A 22,306-nucleotide genomic window follows, 5' to 3' on the forward strand; every position below is an offset into this window, starting at 1 on the left:
AGCTTACAGTGTTATTTTTACTGTGCAGAGCACAATGCTAGCCATTTGCAATCACCTCAGTCGTATGAATGTCTGCAAGTGACACAAGAAACCCCTCAACTAAGTCTAAATGACTTTTTGGAATTTATACTAACCATATTTGCATTGCTGTCCTCTTTCCTAGTCTAAAAAGCCGAGTTGAAGAAGCTCTGAAAGGAAACCAGGTTCCAACAGTCAAAGATTTCAGAAAACTCTCACAAAATTACCAGATTTCCAAAAGAGTTTCTGTACCTGGCATTGATCCCATCTCTGCCAAAGTAGAAGGAAATGTTGTATTTGATCCAAACAGCTATGTTCCTAAAGAGACTATGCTAAAAGCCACCTTGAACGTGTACGGATTTGGGTCAAGCGATATCTTTGAGGTACAATTATAAAAACTTTTGCTAGTATTCAGCTGTTTTCTTTCTCATTTCTGTTTTCTTACAACTTTCTCTGAATAATGTATTGTTTTTACAAGCTTTGGGAGAAATCTAAATATCACTATGCTTACAAGGGGACTTTCATTTAATCTCAATGGCTTTTAGAGCAAGCCAGCCATTATGTGATGTCACTTGGCACTGACTGGATGGACGACCTTGTTGGAGTTACTAAAGGCCTCAGCTAGGGTAAAATGAACCCATCTGTAACAAATTGCCTTCATGCTAATGAATCACTACTGCCACACTGACATACTCATAGTAGATTTTAAGTAAGATCCTGCTTATGTGTAGGTTTTTTGTTGGATCTCAACAGAGATAAAATTAGTTGTAATATCTAGTATTCCATATCTTCCCTTAGAAACTGTAGACTTGCAGGATAGCCTTGAAATGCATTGTTTCTTGCCCAGAAAGTCTCTTTGTTGTAAAGCTCTGAAGAAGTGGAGAATCTGTTATTGCATTATCCTATTTGTTGCAGCTTGGATTGGATGGAAAGGGGTTTGAACCAACACTGGAAGCTTTGTTTGGAGAGAAGGGATTTTTCCCAGACACTGCAAGCAAGGCCTTGTACTGGGTTGATGGCAGAGTGCCAGAGCCAATTTCCAAGATGCTTTTTGACTATTTTGGTTACTCCCAGGATGGCAAGCAGGATCAAGTAAGCTTGAAAACATTCTCTGTGCAGCACGGCATTCCTATCTTTACACAATAATTACAGCACTTCCCTCTTTATTGTATATGAGTCTTTTCCTCTTCTGATAAGCTACACCAGAAATACTTAATGCTATTTAATGTTTTTTTTTTTCATAGTTGTATTAGGAAGGCAAACATGTGAGAAGCGCATGTGCAGATTAGTTCACATTCACTAAATGACTGTTCTAGATACATGGTTTTACAGATTTCCCATAAATCTGTTTTACTTCTTTCTAATTGAATTTTCAGGATTCCATGAAAGGAATCATACATAACCTTGAAAAACTACTAAAAGAATTGGGCAACAAAGAAGCTCCTGAAGGAAGAGCATATCTGAGAATCCTGGGAGAAGAACTTGGGTACATGAAACTCAATGATTTCAAATTGCTGGGAAGCATGATTTTAAAGAGTGTTAAAACCCTTCAGACTATTCCTGAAATGGTATGTTTCTGATACACTAATGTGTACTATTAATTTGGGGGTTTTCGACAAGATTTTTTAAAAATGTATGCTGTCTTTATGATGTAAAGAATGGCTGTTTGATGCCAACATGAAAATAAAATTATTTAAAATATCCAGGTTTAGTGTGAAGGACTCTGAGAAACCCATGAAGACTCCTCAATATCCAAGTGGAGTCCTCCTGGAAGATGTGTGAAAGGAAAGGAAAAGGGAAAGTTCAGATCTTATTGCATGACTGATTTACCTACTGGAACAATGCTCTAAATCTTTTTCTGGAAATTATGCTACACTACTAAATATCTAATTATGAAAATGCATATTAATATTAAGCAACCATTCATCATGTTAAGAAGAAAAGAAGTTGTAGTACAGTTGAAGTACAGGAATACTTGGTGAAAGCCTTCTTTCATTGAAGTTCAAAAAAACCCCGCTTTGCCATTGACTTTGAGGAAGCCAGAATGTTAAATGTTAGAATCATAGAATAGTTAGGGTTGGAAAGGACCTTAAGATCATCAAGTTCCAACCCCCCTGCAATGCACAGGGACACCTCACTCTAAACTGTATCACCCAAGGCCTCGTCCAACCTGGCCTTGAACACTGCCAAGGATGGAGCATTCACAACCTCCCTGGGCAACCTATTCCAGTGCCTCACCACCCTAACAGGAAAGAATTTCCTCCTTATATCCCATTTAAACTTCCCCTGTTTAAGTTTTAACCCATTACCCCTTGTCCTACCACTACAGTCCCTAATGAAGAGTCCACCCCTAGGATCCCTATAGGCCCCCTTCAGATACTGGAAGGCTGCTATGAGGTCTCCACGCAACCTTCTCTTCTCCAGGCTGAACAGCCCCAACTTTCTCAGCCTATCTTCATATGGGAGGTGCTCCAGTACCCTGATCATTCTCGTGGCCCTCCTCTGGACTTGTTCCAACAGATCCATGTCCTTTTTATGTTGAGGACACCAGAACTGTACACAGTACTCCAAGTGAGGTCTCACGAGAGCAGAATAAAGAGGCAGGATCACCTCCTTCGACCTGCTGGTCACGCTCCTTTTGATGCAGCCCAGGATATGGTTGGCTTTATCTATGTTATCTAAACCAATTCACCTTTGTGTGTATATGTCAGCATAGATGATCTGTGTGTATGAAGGCAGATAATAAAATCCAGTATTCATTTAAAACTGAGATTTTGATGGATAGTCTTTAGTGCATTCTTTTGAAGCGAGTAATCTGTAGGATTTAAGATTCTGTACTATCTATGTAACTAATTTTTGGATTATGCAGTTACAGTCATACCATGATCAATTTTTAAAATATGAGATGTACATATTCCAAAGTGTAGATATGTTAGTATTTATTTCCTTGTTTGCTTCACAGATTGCACAAGCCATTTCAAAAGGTGTTGACAGGGATTTATTCATCCACTACATGTTCATGGACAATGAGTTTGAGCTCCCAACTGGAGCAGGCTTGCAACTGAAGTTTGCTTTGTCTGGAATAGTGGCACCTGGGGCCAAAGTAGCTATGAAGCTTCATCAAAAAAGTGTAAGTCTTGACAGCTGTCTATATTTTGTCTCCTAGTAATCTACAATCTCGTTCCATGATAAATGTGTAACACCAGAAGAGTTTTAAAAACTATAAAATACTCTTGAAATGAAAAAAAAGAAGAACTTACTAGAGGTCTTCAGTTAATTTTTGGATGCCATTTACATTGAAGTAAGAAGTAATGCATATAATAAGACATAATAAAATTTATTAAAGTATTTTAATCACTCTTTCAAAAATAATCCTTTTAATCTGTGTTTATTTCTCCCTCTCTCAAATGAGAATATTACAAATTCCTGTTCAAACCAACCAGTTTATAAAAAATTCTGATGTGACCAATTCAAAGTGAAACTTTATTTTCAGTTAAAAGAAATAGTGAAAATTGAGTTAAATGGAACATTTTTTGATCAGAAAGGAAACATTTTAAAATTATAACAATTAAAGACCATGTTACACAAAAGTATTTATCTGGATAAAAGAAAAAAAACAAAACAAAAAAACCCAAACAAAAATCTCTTTTTTTTTACAGTTTTAGTAATTATTTTGCTCTAATTTAGTAAATATTTTATATAAATTTATCAATAGTTTCAGTTCACCTAAACTTTTAATACTGATTGCCTTTTAGTTACCTTTGGAATCTTTTCCAGAATTTTTCATTCTGTGCATTCTTTCTGTAATGGCCAAACCAAATCTTGAAATTAAGCTGTTTTCTGTTAAGAGAATTTAAAATCTTGGATCAAAATTTTTTTGTCAGACAGCTTGCTCATTGTTTTTGAAAATTGCTATTTTTGTTTTTACAATGGGAAACTGGCTCTTGTCTTCAGATTTAAAGTACATGCAAGTAGTCTCATGTACAAAATCTTTCTGAAGCATGAGTATTTTTTACATTAAAGTAGGTAAGGTTGCTTAGTGCTATAGTTTTGCTCTATTTGTCACTTTACAGTTGCCACTTATGGGATCTGTGTGCCTGTGTGACTTGGGGATCAAATATTTTTAATAGCAGAATCAATTATAGGAAACTTACTTCTAGATTATTAACAATATTAATTTGTTTTATAAAACCAGTAAGTGTATTGGGCAAATAAATGCAACATTTTGTTTTTATTAAATAGATGCAAGCAGAACTCCTTGCTAAACCTTCAGTGGCAATTGACTTTGTAACACACCTGGGAATAAACATGCCTGAGTTTGCTAGAAGTGGTGTGGAGATTAATTCTAATATATTCCATGAGTCTGGAATTGAAGCACATGTTACTATGAAAGCTGGACAGCTGAAATTCAGCATTCCTGCTCCGAAGACTCCAACAAAACTCCTCAGTATCAGGTAATGAGAACTGCATAAGAACTTTCAGGGTTATGGTCTTCTCTTCATTATTTTTATTGTGATGGAATTGAAAGGCTAGGGCTGGCATGGAGAAATTTTCAGTTCATAAAAAAAACAGGCATTGTAAAACTGGGTTAACTTCTTTTGTGAGATAAGCAAATAGCCCAGATAAGTGGTGACTGTGAGTCATGGTTTACAGACTCCTAATTCATCACTATTTTATGAAATTTTCAACAACACTCTCCTATTTTATAATAGCAATGCCTATTTTTAGATTGAATTTAAATGAACTACTTACATTAATTTTAGAAAGGGTGGCTTAATAAATAGCATTATAATTATCAATAATCATAATAATAAACCGCTTTTTCATTTAACCACCAAATGTTATTTCATTAAGCCCCTACCTTAATAAGTGATTTTTTTTTTATTTAGAAAATAACCTTGTTAATAGGACAATGTCTGAACACATGTCCTGGGAATAAATGGTTCACCTTTCTGTTCCAGCAACACGCTACATTTGGTGTCTCCAACCAAAAGTGAAGAGATTCCACCTCTGATTGAGAATCGAAAAACCTGGACTTCATGCAAGCCTTTCATTGTTGGTCTAAATTTCTGCACCAAATTATTGTACTCTAATGCCAGTGCCACAGAGGCAGCTCCATATTATCCCTTGACTGGAGAATCCAGGTAAGTCATTATCATCTTTAACTATGTTTATTTTGTGTTAACTAACCTTCTCTCTTAAGGCTTAGCATCTGCAGTATCTTCTCACATAAAGCTGACCTTTAAAAATCTTTAAAAACAGACTAGCAGGAGCAGCTCAGGAGAGCTATTGGGAAGTGTATGATTTCTTCTGTTTGTGGTCATGAACAAAATAGTTATTTACAAAACATTTGTTTACTCCTTCTTTAGATTTGAAGTTGAAATAGTGTCCACTGGTGAAGTGAAGGAATACTCTGCAAGTGCAAACTACGGCCTGCAGAGAGAGGGGAATTACCTGATAGACACCTTAAAGTTTGCTATTCAGGCAGAAGGTAAGAGTTTGAAAAAAACAGTATGGTTTACCTCAGTTTTGAACTGTGTCATTTAATAGGAAAAAGATTCGTACGAATGAATCAGAACTTAACAGTATAAAATAGAATGCCATTTTCACATCCAAACAGGCCAAAACTTGAATTCATTTCATATATGCAATCCCAGTGCAAGATTTCCAAAATCATAGGCTATTTTTATATTCCCCAAATACTTCCCCAAGTTTTAAATGAAACTGTGATACTGGTGAACAGAAGCAAGGATGAGAAGTTAATGAATTCTGTATAAGCAAGAGAAAAATACCATTTCTGATGAAATATGGAAGTAAAGAATAAAAAGTGAGAACTGCATAACCAGCAAATTTTTTTCAAAGGGAGAATCTTTAGGATGGCAAGTTTACATGACAGAAGTGGTGATGGGATTAGTGGATCAGCACGTGATGTGTTTAGAAGATAACAGATCACCCAGTTTCTGATTCAAACTCATCAAAGGCTGCATTAGATCTTCAGGGTGATATGATTTCCAGTTGATCCATTTTAATTTCCCTTTTAAAAAAAGTCCAAACAGATTCCATTTTTGCAAATAACCAAAGTACACTGTATTTTCCAGGTGTAAAGCAGCATGAGGCCACACTGACCTTCAGGTACAACAGAGACAGAAAGATTTTGACCAGTGATGTCCACATTCCTGATGTTGATATTGACTTTGGTACAAACTTCAGAATTACTGATGAATCCATTCCTGGGAAGAAAGCATATACCTTTGTCTTAGACTTTAACAACAAGAAGATTTCTGAAGTTACTCTTACTGGCCAGATAAGGTAACTCAGAAAACCCCTTACATCTTTGTATATGATAGCTGAATGTTTTATTGAAGGTAGAAAATTTTATCCCTTTGTGAAGAAATTGCCTGTACAAAAAGACAGAGAAGCTTCCCATTCAAACCCTCTTAAAAAAACCTTGAGGTATTTTATTTGAAATACGTCATGTATACACCTAACACACAAAGTGATCTTTCCTACTGTATGTGTATATATAATTCGTATTACGAGTTCCTTGAGCTAGTTCTTCTATGTTTGCACACACATGACTACAAAAATGACATTGTACTAGTGTTATTGCAGGTGTGATAATCCAGGGATATAAACAAGGCAAGGTTTGTTCAGAGAAGTATTATCTTTTACTGGTTATGTTCAACTCTACAAAAAGTTATTACAACTCCCCATGAAAAAAATCTAATGGCACTTAATAAGCAACAAAACCAAAAATAACTGAGAGCTTCCTGTAAAAATTCCCACGTTTCATGATGAGAATATTTCCGGGAACATCTACAGGGGAGCGAACAAAAATGTTCAGCCTGCCAGGGTTTCTAAAATTGTCCACCTCACAATCCCATAGTGAAATGAGCTGATCACATTCTTTAATAAACCTCAATCTTCCATGGAATTCTGTGATCTTGATGGTGCCCCGGGGAGTCTTTGTCTTTGCTGTTCATGTCATGCAGAATTGCCTCTGATATCAGTGGGAGCTTTGGACAGATGTCAGGGACCTCAATTCCTTTTCATTTGCCCTAACATAATATTAAAGTTCGATCAAGTCAACAAAGCTACAGAGATACAAAATAAATGTGAATAAAGGAAAATAAAGCCTAGTGGCATAATATATGTTGTCAAATGTTTTGTTTATATGTGATTCATGACCACAGTCTGTATCCTTAGTAGAGAATTCAGCTTGAGTAAGGAGTTCAGAATTTAGTTCAGGTACAACTTTACCAAGACACATATGTATTTCCATCCATTTTAGTATTATAGAATTAGTACAGAATTATAGTGTGCATCTGCAGAAAGTATTATAATAATTTACCACATATTTCCCAAAGTAGCTAGCGAACCTGAAAACACTAATTGAATTGGGACAGAGTTTACAAGTTTTGTTTTTTTATAACACCTATTCTGCCTTTACTATAGATATAAATGCTGAAATTGCTCCTGAAACATAACTGAAAAAGTAGAGTGAAATGTTTTATATTCACAGGTATTTTTTTTTTTTTCATAGGTATGCTGGAATGGGAGAGGCAATGTTAAGGGGCACCCTTTCTATTCCTCGCCTGCAAACTGAACTTAGAAGTGAAGCATTGGTTAATTATTCACCAAAGAAAGGGTATCTTGAGATGAGCTCAGCTGCAACAACTCATGGAAACTCAATTTCAGAAAGAGCTCTTCTCAGATATGGTAGGGACAAAAGCATGATCCACAAGTGCAACCTATAAACATCTTGTTGCATTAGTTTACAGTATATCCCTAAATAGAATAAAAATATTACTAATTTTAACTTTTTCTTTTAAATTGATGATTTTCAGATTCTGAGAAAGTTGAGCTAGAGTGGAATTCAGGCGCCAGTGCTGCTGTGAAAAAAATGTCTTCTGCCTTCCAAATTGACTTTTCAGACTACCCAAAAACTTTAGAGAAGCATGCCAATGAACTGCTGGATCAGAAAGTGGCTCATACAGATATGACACTGCGACATATTGTGTCACAATTTATTGTGGTATGTTTTGACCTACAGTAGATATTACAGATTGACCATATGGACCTGGTGAATTCCTGCCTCCCCCATGGAAGCCAAAATGGGAACTACTTGTAAAAGCACTCATCAGATTGAATGAGATGTGTATTTTCAACTTTGATTGAGCCAGACACTTCATCAGATGCCTAAGGCTCAGTATATGGATAGTTACAAGGGCTTTCAGATTACTTAGTGGAAAGTCTTAAAACTCATTATTTACTTCAAAAAAACTTGTCTCCTTATTGCAGGCAACCAACACCTGGCTGCAAAAGGCATCAAAAGATGTCCCCTATGCCCAGACTCTGCAGAACAAACTAAGCAGCCTACAGGAACTGAACATTCAGAACATCAACCTGCCTGTTATCAGAATTCCTGAAGAACTTTTCCTGAAAAGGTATGGAGAGAAATTAGGACAGTCACACAGGAAACTGAAATAGATATTTGTTAATATTTTTGAGATATTTTACCTTACTTTGCTTTATAAAACAGCATGAAATTGCTCTAAACATTAGCATAAAAATGGAATTATAACAACAGATTTTAAGACCACAGAGACGAAATTGTACGGAGGAAATTATGCATGTCTTTAATACAGATTTGACTTTACAGCAGTCACTCCTGTATTATCTGAATATATCCTGAAGTATTGTATTATATGGTAATGAAAACTAAACAAAAATGCAATGTTCATAATCTTTACTCCAAGCTACAGAAGTGATGAAGCCAGGATTCCACCAGATTTTTGCCTGGTTGTCCCTACAGGCCCTTTGTCTTTGGTCATAACCTTAATATCTTTACTTTTTTCTTTGCAGTCCTATTGGACAATTTTCCTCATTCCCTTGCATATACTGCTTGACCTCCACTAATATAGTACTCTGACTTGTTCCCATGTCTGAGTCCATCTGTCACTTGCTCAGAGGCAACATGTGCCATAGTTGTAGACATATGGACTGGATGCTTGCACTAGTTTGGGCCCATCTCGTCCACCTAATGGAGAGTTTCACAGAACTTGCATGAATTTAGAACCTCGAGGGTTTCACCCTTCTGCCAGATTTGATAGAAATCATCTAATATGTTTAAAATTCCTAAGTAAGGTTTGAAAAACAAAAAGAGAGACTGGAAGGAAGATAAATATATTTATTCTGTTTCTAGGAAATTAGACGGCAAATCAGCCAGAGTAGTTCTAGGCTTTAAAATACTGACGCACCTACCAGAATTTGCTCTCGCAATGTTCTAGCACATATTATTCTTGCTATTTAGTGTTCATATCACATTGCTGCTCTGTCTTTGCATAAGAATTTAAGAAACAGTGTTGCTTGGAAGTGTCATCAGAATAAATTCGCAGCTCCCGCTGTGATAAAGAGAAACACGTCTGTAGTTTTCCCATAAGCTAGGTAAATATTGATGGCTGAAATGAATGTAAAGGACAACAGTAGTGTAATATTGGATTACAAAAGCCGATGGAGAACAAACTTGCATTTTATCTCTCTTAGCATGGTTTTTCCATGAACACTGTGGTAATATGAAACTGTAGGCTAATGACACACATCTCTGTTGCTTCCATTGTGTTCCTAAGCTAAGTATACACAAGGAAAAAGCTGTTTTTTCTCCTATGTTCTTATCAGCAAAGCACATCATAATAGGAACGTCTACTGCTCTGTCATGTTGATTTCTTAACCATTTGATGGGAAGGAACAAATTTCAAAAATGTTTCATTAATTTCCATCTTAGGATGTGCTCTAAGTATAGAAAAAAAAAAAAAAAAGATTTTGTAATATAAAAGACCAGTTAGGCAAACAAGAAACACATCTTTGCCAGTTATTATTCATGAATAAATAAGGCTGAGTCTCCTTCTGTTTTGCCTTTTTGCAATTATAGATTTCCCTACAAGCTTTTCAGCTGACAATCCATTTCTCCAGTCCTAGCTTCTGGTGAAATGGTTAATTTTCATTTATTTTTATTCAGAATAAAATAAATGAGGAATATTTGTATGAATCTTTTGAAATGCTTATAATCAGTAAGATAAATTCTTTATAATTTGGGTTCTTAGAACTTCCAATGCTAACAAGAATTTTCATGGATTTCTGTATGAATTCATCACTGTTTTTCTAAGAATATAATCACCTTTTCCTGATACTCAGCATGCCATGTTGCACAAGTATTGCAGTGGGTTTGGAGGATTTTTTCCTACATGACAGCTATTTTCATTCAGATTTCTTCATTTTGAAGATCATTCTCATGCCAGTACATCTTTTCATTGAAGTTCATAAAGCAGAGTTGGATTCTCAGAGTAGAAAATCAAATGCAAGATTCATAACAGTTGTGTATTTAGCCTCTTGAATGACACTTTCCACCTGTGAGATAAAATCAGTTAAGCTCTGAACAAAGAATCAAGAACCTGTGAACTCTAATGCAAGGTCTTACAGGAATAATGCGTTTCTGGGCTACTTAACCTAAGAGTCTCACTGATTATGAAATAAGGAGAAAAAAACATTGAAAGAATTCCTCAATATCAGAAGTGCCTTCACTAAATTCTGATAGAGGAGTGTTTAAAAAAATGACGATAATAATAGATCATCATTAAATTTCATTACATTTCTCTCTAAACCTAATGTCAAGACATTGGTATAAGCATGTAAGCAAGCTTAGGATCATGCAAATAATAGGAATTGTGGAAATTTCTGTATATGCTTCATGGACTTACAGTTTCTAATAGAGTAATTTCTTTTTTTTTTTTCTAGTGAAGGACGGATCAGATACAGCTTAAATAAAAACAGTTTTATAATTAATATCCCATTGCCACTTGGTGGAAGATCATCCCATGACATAAATGTGCCACAGACTGTTAAAACACCCCCTCTGGTAGTGGAGTCAATTGGAATAAGTGTGCCATCTCAGGAGTACAGAATCCCAACTTTTACTGTTCCAGAATCCTATCCACTTCATGTGCCTTTACTTGGTGCTTTAGAGGTCTCTGCTAATGTGTACAGCAACTATTACAACTGGACAGCAGCTTACACTTTGACTAATAGGACGGCAGAGAAAACAACAAGCATAATAACTGCTTATACCACAAATGCTGATTCAGTTTTTGAGCTACTTTCCTACAGTGTGAAAGGTAAGAATGTGTGCTAATACTGCAATGTCGGCAAAACTATTTTAATGACTATATTTTCCATGTATCAGTTACAGCACATTCATTTTCCTGTTGCTTATTTAAAGAAAGGTGTTGTGCAATCTCAAATCATATATATATGTGTACATATAGTCATTTATATATGTCCATATACTGCCAAAACCAAAACTGCATAGCAGTTATCCGGGCCTCAGGCTGGATAGGTCTGAAGACTGGTGTTTTTGAGTTAGTTCCCCTAAAATTGCACTTTGAAATCTCAAAATGTGAAAAGACAAGATAACTTCAGTCTTTTTTAAATTCTCTACCATAATGAAGCATGATAAAGAAAACATTAACAACCAGGAATATTAAATATGGGTTATTCTTCAGAGTAAATCTTACTTTAAGTTTAAATAATGACATAACTTTGTATTGCTTTACAGAACTATATCTAGTAGAGATTTAATTTATTCATGGTTCGAAACTTTAGCCCCAAATTTAAAAATAATAACAATTTTCACAGAAATATTCATGATTTACCAAAACATTTTTGTCCTTAAAGGAAAATGGTATAATAGCAGTAATTGCAATTCAAGAAGTAACATTGGCATCAGTCTTAAAGACAAAAAGGTATAAATTATACCATCACTTTTGTCTTCTTTTTTATTTTAGGTTCTGGAGAAGCATCATATAATAGAAATGGATTCACCTGTGCATATGAAAATCACCTGAAGCACAGACTGTTAACATCAGTTTTTAAGGTGGCCAGGACAAAGAGTTATGAACCTAGTCCAGTTGCAAACTACACCATATCACTTATGGCATCCAGTACTCTGGGACCTCAGCTCTCCTTTTCCACTGATATTGTTTCTGAAAAGACAAGTAATGTGAATATCAATAATGTCAAGATGGAAGGGCAGCTGGAAGTGGCTTCTGTCTTTGCAAGAAGCTTTTATACTCTGTCCAGCTCATACAATGAAAAGAGACGGGTTTTAGAAGGAAAATCCAATCTGAAGTTGGATTCTTCTTACCTTCAGGCTACCAATCAGGTATCTGGCAGATATAGTGATGATTCGGTTTCCATTATTTCAGTTTCTGATGTAGAAAGCGGACTATTAAAAAATACAGCTTCACTGAAGTATGAAAACAGCCAGCTAAAAATTACATCTGAAACAAATGGGATGTATCGATATATTGCAGGTGTCAATAAGCTTGATTTGATTTTGTCAAAGAAGATGGCAGCACTTCGATCTGAGTACCAAGCCACTTACAAGCAAACCCAGTGTTATGCCTTATTTGCAGGTTCTCTCAATTCCCAGGATCTTGTTTTCAACACTGATATCTCTATAACTGATCAAAGGAATCGAGCTGCGCATAAGTCATCACTCAATGTAAATCAGTATGGTCTAGCCAGCAGTGCAACCACAAGCGTGCAGTTTAGTCCGCTGACAATGCAGAGTGAAATGAATGCCAAACTTGACACTGCTGGAGGCTCCATGTCGCTGTCGTCTTATGGGCGCTATGGTAAAAACAATGCAAAACTCAATCTAGGTGGAAGAGTGAGCCTAATGGAAATAACGCTGGGAAGTGAGTATCAGAGTACAGTTCTGGGTATGGACAGCAAACATGTTTTAAACTTCAGAGTTAATAGAGAAGGACTCAAGTTTTCAAATAATTTGCAAGGATCATTCAAAGAGATTAAATTGGAATACACAAATGACTTGAATATTCCTGGCTTATCCTTAACATTTGCTTCAAAGTTAGACAACAGCTTCAGCTTTGATAAGTTCCACAAGCATGTTTTTGACTTACAACTGCAGCCTAGCTCACTTGCAGCTAAACTGAGCAATAATATTAAATACACTAAAACAGAAGTTTCCAACAAAGCAGAACTTCTTCTGGAGCCTTTGAAGCTGAACTTAGGTGGCAATGTCAGAGGAGCCTATGGAGCAGATGAAATAAGGCATACCTACACCATTACATATGCTGATCTAGCTGCAAACTTTAAAACAGATACAATCGCGAATGTTCAAGGTGCAGCAGTGAGTCACAGAGTTCATCTGAATGTGGCAGGACTTGCTTCCTCAGTGACTATTGACACAAATTGTGATTCCAAATCTCTCCGTTTCAGCAATGCTGTGCGTTCCACTATGGCCCCATTTGCTATCTCTGCTGATATACGTACCAATGGCAATGGAAAGCTAATTGCTATGGGTGAACACACAGGAGACCTTTACAGCAAATTCCTGTTAAAAGCAGAGCCTCTTGCTTTCACTTTCTCCCATGATTACAGAGGATCTACCAGTCATAGCTTGAGGTCTAGAGGAAGATACACTACCCTGTTTGATAACAAAGTTCATATGCTTTTTACTCCATCAGAGCAGTCAAGTGCTTGGAAATTGAAAAGTCAGCTAAACAATAATGTGTATTCACAAGATCTCAGTGCTTATAATGATGCAGAAAAGACCGGTGTGGAACTTAGTGGGAGAGCTTTAGCAGATCTCTCTGTAATGGATATGTCAGTCATACTACCATTTGCATCTGAAGAAGTTAATTTAATTGATGCATTGAGTCTCAGGGACAGTGTGTCACAGCCTCAAGAATTCAGCATCTCTGGTTCAGTGAAGTATGACAAAAATAAAGATATGCATGTCATTAACCTACCATTCTTGGAACATTTACCAGTTTACTTTGAACAAGTCAGAGGCACCATTCTATCCACACTGCAAGCCATACAAAGTTACCTGAAGAACACTGACATAGAACAACATATGAGAAAATACAAAGCAACTTTGGATAAAATCCCGCAGCACATTAATGATTACATGGACAAATTAGATATGAAAGGCAGAGTTAGCAGCATGAAAAACAATTTGATTGCTTACACAAAGGACTACAGAATAACGTCTGATGACCTCCAAATTATGCTGGAAAAAGTTATGGACAATCTTCAAGAAATACTGTCTCAGTTGCAGGTCTATCTGACGCAAATTGAGCAATACATCAAAGATCATTATGGGCATTATGACATTAAAGCACTTATTGCTCAGCTTCTTGATCAAATAGCTGAAACACTGACAGCTCTAGATAACAAATATAAATTAAGAATGACTGCAGTTGACACTATTCAAAAAATTCAATTTTTTTTTTACCGGTATCATCCTAGCAAAATCGGAAGCAGCGCTTTGGCTTGGATTAAGAACATAGATGATGAATATAGGATTACTGCCAGAATACAGGAAAGCCTAGAACAACTCAAGATTCAGATTCAGAATGTTGATGTGAGACACACTGCAGAAAATTTGAAACAGCAGATTAAAACCTTTGACGCTAAAGAAGTTTTAGAAAAATTGAAGCTTTCATTACCAATTGAAAAAATTAATGACATTCTTGAACAAATCAAAGACTTTATTCTAAATTGGATGGAGGAGTATGAAGTGTCTGAAAATATCAGCGCTTTTCGAGATCGTATGCAAAAACTGATTGTAAAATATGAAATTGATAAGCAGATATATTTTTTAATGGACAGAATGATAGAACTGCTTAACCAGTACAGAATAAAAGAAACTGTCTATAAACTGACTGTCTATCTGAAAAATATTGATGTGAAGTCATGCTTTGATAAAGTTCTTGCTTTTATTGATGATGCTGTCAAGAAAGTGCAAACCTTTGATTATGAAATGATGATAAAGGAAGTCAACAAGTTCCTTGATGTGGTTATTAAAAAGCTCAAGTCTTTCGACTATAACCAGTTTGTTGATGACACAAATACGAGAATCCAAGAAGTATCTCAGAAAATAAATGAGGAACTGAGAAATCTTGAGCTTCCACAGAAAGCAGAAGCTCTGAAACAGTATATGAGAAATTTTAGAGCTGTGATTTCAAAATATGTCGAACAGCTAAGAGACACCAAGTTGGCTGTAATAATAAACTGGTTCAAGGAGCTCATAAACTCAACATTCGCTAACCTTAAAGGCAAGGTAAATGAACATCTGGAAGACCTGCGAGAGAGGATTTCTGAAATGGATATTTCCCAGGAATTCCACTGGTATCTTCAGCAGATAAGCCAATTGTACAATTCTGTTGTCATATATATTTCTGACCAGTGGAACATAGCTTTTAAGAAAATCGTTGCTTTGGCTGAACAGTATGATCTAAAAAATTGGGCTGAAAATTTAAACCAGTTTGTTGAAACAGGATTTAAAGTCCCTGAAATCAGAGCACTTATAGTCACTATACCTGCCTTTGAGGTTAGTCTCCGAAGTCTTCGGGAAGCAACATTTCTAACACCAGACTTCTTTGTTCCACTGACTGATCTGCATATCCCGTCCTATGAGATAAATATCAAGAGACTAAAGGACATGAAAATCCCAGTGAAATTTGCTACTCCAGAATTTACAGTTCTAAATACCTTTAAAGTTCCTTCCTACACAATTGACTTGAATGAGATTAAATTTCAGATTTTGAGAGCAATAGACAAACTCATGTCTGGTGAATTTCAGTTGCCAGCAATTGATTTGTATTTTAAAGATCTGAAAATCAGAGATATGCCTTTTTCTGACATTTCTTTCCCAGAAATACAAATGCCATCATTTCAAATACCAGAATTATTGGTTCCAAAGCTAAATCTAAATGAGCTCCAGATTCCTAACATGAAGATACCAGAGTTCCAGCTTCCACGTATCCCACATACTGTGATTGTCCCTACATTTGGCAAATTGTCTGGTGCTTTCAGAGTCACCTCTCCATTCTTTACACTGTCTGCACAAGCTGAGGTTCATAATACTACAACATCCACAAACAGTCCAGAATTTGTGACCTCTCTTTCAGCTCAAACAACCTCCAAATCAGACTTCCTAGTTTTCAGTGTTATTGCAGATTCACGTCTCTTAGCCCCTGAGATGAAGCAGTTGAACCTTAAAAATTCCATGAAGGTCAACCACAGGTTTCTTAAAGTTGATCACACCAATGAAGTAGTATTTTTAGGGACTTCTGTAGAAGGTGAAGCTGAAACTAGAGCAAACTTACATACAATGAAAAATTCAATAGAACTACAGAATAATTTAATGGTCAAGCTGCAAAGAAAAATTTGGATCCAGAGTGGAACAGCATATTCCCACAGACTGAATATTCCACAAGCTGATTTCTCCAGCCAGGCTGATTTGGTGAATAATATGACAACAGAGGTAGAAGCAGGACACATAGCTTTTAATTCCACTGGTAAAGGAAACTGGAAATTGGCTTCTCCTAATTTCTCTGATGAAGGCACTCATGATTCTCATGCCACTTTCAGGGCTGAGGGCCCCATTATTACATTTTCTGCCAACAACAGAATAAATGATAAGTACCTGAAAGTCAACCAAGCTATGAGATATGAATGCGGTGTCCTAAATTATGCAACACTTCAGATTCAGTCTGAAATTGAGTCACAGCGTGCAGGGCGTAGCATTCTAAATGTAAAAGGCTCAGGACAGGTTGGAGGAATGAAAGTAGAATTAACAGGCTCTCACAATGCTCGGTTCAATGGACGGATTACTGGAAGTGTAAATAATGAGTTTTTCTTCTTGGCACAGCCTTTTGAAATTCGTCTATTAACGAACAATGATGGAAATGTGAAAATCAGCTTCCCAATGAAACTGACTGGGAAAATTGACTTCCTGAATAACTATGGTTTTGCACTCAGTTCCTCTGTTCAGCAGGTCAACTGGCAAGCTACTGGCAGGTTCAATCAGTACAGATATTCCCATAATATGTCTGCTGGCAACAATGATGACAGAATTGAGGCTCATGTTGAAATGAATGGAGATGCCAATCTGGACTTCCTAAATATTCCTCTAACCATTCCTCAGCTTCAGGTTCCCTACACTGGAATCAAAACTCCTCAGCTAAAAGATTATTCACTGTGGGAACAGGTAGGCCTGAAAAATTTATTGAAGACAACAAGACAATCCTTTGATTTAAATTTGAATGCTCGGTATGAGAAAAACAAAGACATGCATGTAATCCCACTTCCTTTAGCAACAGTGCATGAAGCACTTAATAAATACATCATATTCTTCAACAAGTATTTTGAGAGAGGAAGAAACAGCGCTTTAGATTTTCTCACAAAGTCATATAATGAAGCCAAAACAAAATTTGACAAATACAAAATACAGACTTCACTGAACAAATTACCACGGACCTTCAGGATTCCGGGATACACCATTCCAATTGTGAATATTGAGGTTTCTTCTTTTACTGCTGAGATGCCAGCCTTTGGTTACATGCTCCCAAAAGAAGTAAGTACAACAGGATTCACAATCCCATTTATTGGCTTTTCGGTACCATCTTACACACTTGTCTTACCTTCTCTGGAGCTTCCAGTCCTTCATGTCCCACAGGATCTACGCACTCTAAAGCTTCCTAGATTCAGAATCAACAGCCCATCAAACCACATCTTAATTCCTGCCATGGGAAACATTACTTATGATTTCTCATTTAAATCCAGTGTGATCACTTTAACTGCAAATGCTGGGCTATTCAATCAGTCAGATATTGCTGGGCAACTCAGTGTCTCATCCTCTTCTGTCATTGATGCACTGCAATTTAAGCTGGATGGCTCAACAAGCTTGACAAGAAAAAGGGGGCTGAAGCTGGCCACAGCATTGTCCCTGAGTAATAACAAATTTCTAGGAGGAAATCATGACAGCACTGTTAGTCTCACAAAGAGGAACATGGAAACTTCAGTGGAAACAAATGTAGAAATCAACACACCAGTTTTAAAAATTAACTTCAGCCAAGAACTGTCTGGAAATACTAAGTCTAAACCCACTCTTTCCTCAGGACTAAAATTAATGTATGATTTCAATACTCCTAAATATGGTACCAGTGCTAAGGGAGGAATTGCACACAAATTTGCTTTAGAGACCCTTACATCTTACATATCAGTAGAAACTTCTACAAATGGGTATATTGATGGAGCATTTTACACTGGAAGTGCATTTTCTGGACATCTAGACCATGAGGCAAACACCTATCTAAATGCTAATGGGGCTCGGTCATCTCTCAAGCTTGAGGCGCACTCCAAAGCAGATGGACTCTGGAACAATGAAATGAAAGAAATACTTGCAGTTGAAGCATCTACCCGTCGTGTTTATGCTGTCTGGGAGCACAGTGGGAATAACTATGCACGATATACACCCCTTTTCACAACAACAGGGGCCCAGAAATGCAAAGCAACCTTAGAGCTGGCTCCTTGGCACATATCAGCAGATCTTCAGATTCAAGCCAATCAGCCAAATACCTTCCTGGACACAGCCTCAGTTAATCAAGTTGTCACAGTGAAAATCAGTACTGCAAACCAGAAAGTTGGCTGGAAGGGTGAAGGCCAAATTCAGTCATTATCTCTTAGTCATGACATGCAGTTATCAAATGAAAACTCAAAGGCAAAGTTTGATATTTCTGGATCTTTGGAAGCGTACATGGATTTCCTCAAAAACATAAAGTGCCCCATTTCAGAAAAGAGTTTATGGGATATCTTGAAATTGGACATCACTACCAGTACTAACAGAAAACAGTACTTAAATGGTTCAGCATCCCTCGTGTACACAAAGAGTGATGATGGTTACTTTTTCCCCATACCTGTGAATAAGCTGACTGATGGCTTCACTTTCAGTATTCCAGAGTTACACCTAAAGGCTCCAAGCCCTGTTCTTAGCACTCCAGAGTTCAGAGTTCCTTTCACGACTCTCAAGATCCCAGCGCAAACTATTGACTTGCGCAACATAAAAGTTCCACAGACTCTAAACACAATGCCGTTTGATGTCAACTTACCCATGTTGCCAAAATTAAGATTCCCCAAAGTGGATGTAGGAACCAATTATATTACATTAGAAGAATACAAAATACCATATCTTGAAGTGACAGTACCTGAATACCAAATAAGTGTGTCTCAATTCACTCTTCCAAAGAGTATTTATCTTGGCAATTTCCATGTAGATCTGGATGAAGTAGCTAATAAGATTGCAGATTTTGATCTGCCTACAATTACAATTCCTGAACAGAAAATTGAGATACCCCCTCTCACATTATCATTGCCTGCTGGAATATACATCCCATCATTTGGTGCCTTGACTGGATCTTTCAAAGTTGCTTCCCCTTTGTACAATGTCACCTGGAGAACAGACTTAACAAACAAAAAAGACTCTTTCGAACAATCCATTGACTCTACCTGCAGCTCAACATTGCAGTTCCTGGAATATGACTTGAATGGTAAGGCATTAAAATTCGATAAGCCACATATTTGGGAGTAATACTTTATACTGGCTTTTTTTCAGGGTTGGTTGTTTTTTTGTTGTTTTTTTTTTAGTGACTTTTTATATGAAGTTATTGCTGTCTATTTAACATTGACATTAGACTATACTTTTATCAGTAGCGGAATGTTTTCATGAATTGTTATCAGAATCTCATTCAGTTACCCTGAAGGCTAGTGGCTAGATATCTGAATTAATGTCATACTGTGAAAAAAATGGGAAAGATCTCTTTTTTTGTGTAGCAGTTTCTTACTTTAAATTGTGAGCGACATAACATTTCTTCATTACTTACATGCAAAGGAGAGAAGACAGGCTCACTTTTTATCTGATAAAGAAATACCTATGCTTTATCTTAGGCAATAAGGATATTTAATTTCAGAAATTATTTAAACTCCAAAAACTCTGGAGTTCCATATAGCATTGAGTTCTAGACCTTATAATAATACTAAAAATATGCATCAGAATAAATTTATAAACACTCAAGAAATTAGCATCCCCATTTATGATCTGATGAATGCAAAATGCTCTATCCATGTTGCTCTAAAGAGAATTGAATTTTAAAATATTCTGGCTGACCACATATTTTTTAGTCTTTTTATTTGGGGCATTATGGGCATTCAGTTTCTTGATGCATAACTTTATATCTTACTGAAACACCCCACAGCTGGCTATTTAAGGTACAATTTGATATGTATTTTGCATTGTTTGCTGGTAAGTTCTTGAAATACACACAGCTGAAATCTTTTTCACAGTGGATTCAAACTATAAATATGAAGAAGGTGTGTTTGTTATGAAGACAACTGGCAGCTTTTCACATCGTGACATGAGTGCAAACTACAAGGAAGATCTTACTGTTTCAAGAATTAGGTAAAGTTCTGCTCCAATATAATATATAATGGACAAAATTGCCAATGAAGTATTGTTGCTTTGCTCTCTAATGGCCCAGAGTGCTTTGCTGTAGTTAATAAGAACATGTATAGCTACCATATCATTATTAGCTCTGCATTTTTCCCTCTTGAGATAGCTGGAGAGCTGTTCCATCTCAGCAGCCCCATTTGAGAAAACTGTTGAGATATAAACATAGTATTTTATAATCAGATCAGTTCTAGATCCGACCATCAACATAGTTGGGGTTATTTTTCACTGAATCCCTCTGTCACCACAAGCCATCAAAGAATAATTTTTATTTAGAAGTACCAGTACTAAGGATTACAGACTTGGCCTTTTAACTGCCTGTTTTGATCTGCAAGCGTGTTGATATATCCAAGGGACAGAGTCTGTGAAGTCAAGTACAAATGCAGATGAAAAGTACTGCCTCTAGTTGTGTTGGTTTAAAACAACACAGCTTGTACAAAACTGTAGAAATCTGACAGCAGTACAGCTAAAGGTTTTGGTTTGCTGCCCTAATTAAATGAAAAATCTTAGCAGAGTTCAATGTAGTTTTATTTAAACCAGGAAAATTGGACTGATGTGAAGCTCTAAATATGTTAGGCTAAGAAATATGGATAGTAAACCCCTACATTTTCGTTTGATGACAAAGCCATTGTTTACATGCATATAATAGGTGGTATTGTATTTAGGCATCCTGCACTAGACTTTTTGCTTTGTGCATTTCTTCATAGCTGTGTATCCATTGTTGTTGCAGCGTCACAGAAAACAGTGCAACACTAGACATCATCAGCCCAACTTTCATAGATATTCATATGCATTATGAAGAGACGGAGAGCAGGTCATCAGGCTCTGTATCTTCACCCTCTGCTGGGACCTTGGGCTATGTCATTGATTTAGGCGATGACATTCTCACAGCAAAAGTTTACTACCGAACTCTGGTAAGCTTGATATGAGCAAAAGAAGTAAAAAGGTTGGGTGTGGTCAGGGGAGAAGTCCACTTTTAAGGCTTGTCTATGTTTAGGTTGAGACATAAATTAACCATTCTTTCTCCAAAGTATATTGTCAGTAATCAAAGTTTTTGTTTCTTACATTGGCCTTTCCAATACCAAAAGTAGCATCTGTCTGAGACTGTTTCAGCTCCTCCACACAGTTAATTTACCCTCTCTGGTGATCAAGAAGACACACCCATTGAAACTGAAGAATGTACAAAGCCATTTTTAGATAAGCCACCCACCAGCTTTAATGTATACCCTTCAGGCTACTTGTAATTACTATAAAAGTGGCTATTCTAGGAATCAGGCCACTGGAAGAAGTCAGAACATCTATAGACTTTTTTAATCCATTAATACATCACAATACATTCTGAGAATTAAAAACCTTACTAGATTTACTTACAAAACATTCTGGTTTGGTTTTTTTTGCATGCTACAACAATGTCAAAATTAAAATCTTACCTTCCACAATGAAATGCTAATTTAGGAATCCCAAGCAACTCATAAATCACTATTATGAGTGAATTATCACCGAAAAATGGAAAATTTGTTTCTGTAAATAGTTTCTCATTTGAGGATCTTTAATTACTCTGGGTAACTAAACTGTCTCATTGATTTAAATTATTACAAAATTGAATTATTTAGTCTTTTCATATGAAGAAAATGCTTTTTGAATTCACTTTAAGTTGTTTCAAGAATGAGTAGGCTTATTTTCCCAAGTAATTCACATGTTCTATGAGACATGAGAGGCATTTATTGCAAAGGAAGGAAAAATCTTATTTGCAGTCAGATTTTAAACATTTACAGACAGTTATGTTCTGGTGCTGCTATTTGAAGAGGCACATAGTAGCTTGACGCTATATATTTTTTTCCAAAATAACTTTTCAAGATGAGAGCAAACACACAGTAAACAACAACAGCAAAAAAAAAAAAAATTAGTGTATTT

General features: G+C 36.3%; 1 protein-coding gene across 1 annotated transcript in view; it reads left to right on the top strand.

Moving 5' to 3' along the window:
- Positions 1–22,306, top strand: part of APOB (apolipoprotein B) — a 37,242-nt gene that overhangs the window by 12,521 nt on the left and 2,415 nt on the right. The window contains 15 exon segments of the mRNA XM_061372359.1: positions 164–401; positions 934–1,110; positions 1,395–1,586; positions 2,981–3,148; positions 4,261–4,472; positions 4,980–5,162; positions 5,388–5,509; positions 6,117–6,327; positions 7,562–7,737; positions 7,866–8,053; positions 8,320–8,465; positions 10,813–11,189; positions 11,859–19,436; positions 20,230–20,344; positions 21,123–21,306. Coding sequence (XP_061228343.1) covers positions 164–401; positions 934–1,110; positions 1,395–1,586; positions 2,981–3,148; positions 4,261–4,472; positions 4,980–5,162; positions 5,388–5,509; positions 6,117–6,327; positions 7,562–7,737; positions 7,866–8,053; positions 8,320–8,465; positions 10,813–11,189; positions 11,859–19,436; positions 20,230–20,344; positions 21,123–21,306 — 10,267 coding nt within the window.

The sequence above is a fragment of the Neopsephotus bourkii genome, unplaced genomic scaffold (genome assembly GCF_033783945.1).
Source record: "Neopsephotus bourkii isolate Nb327-2 ecotype Australia unplaced genomic scaffold, CSIRO-AGI_Nbou_v1 NB_1600, whole genome shotgun sequence".
In the NCBI taxonomy this organism is placed as follows: Eukaryota; Metazoa; Chordata; class Aves; order Psittaciformes; family Psittacidae; genus Neopsephotus; species Neopsephotus bourkii.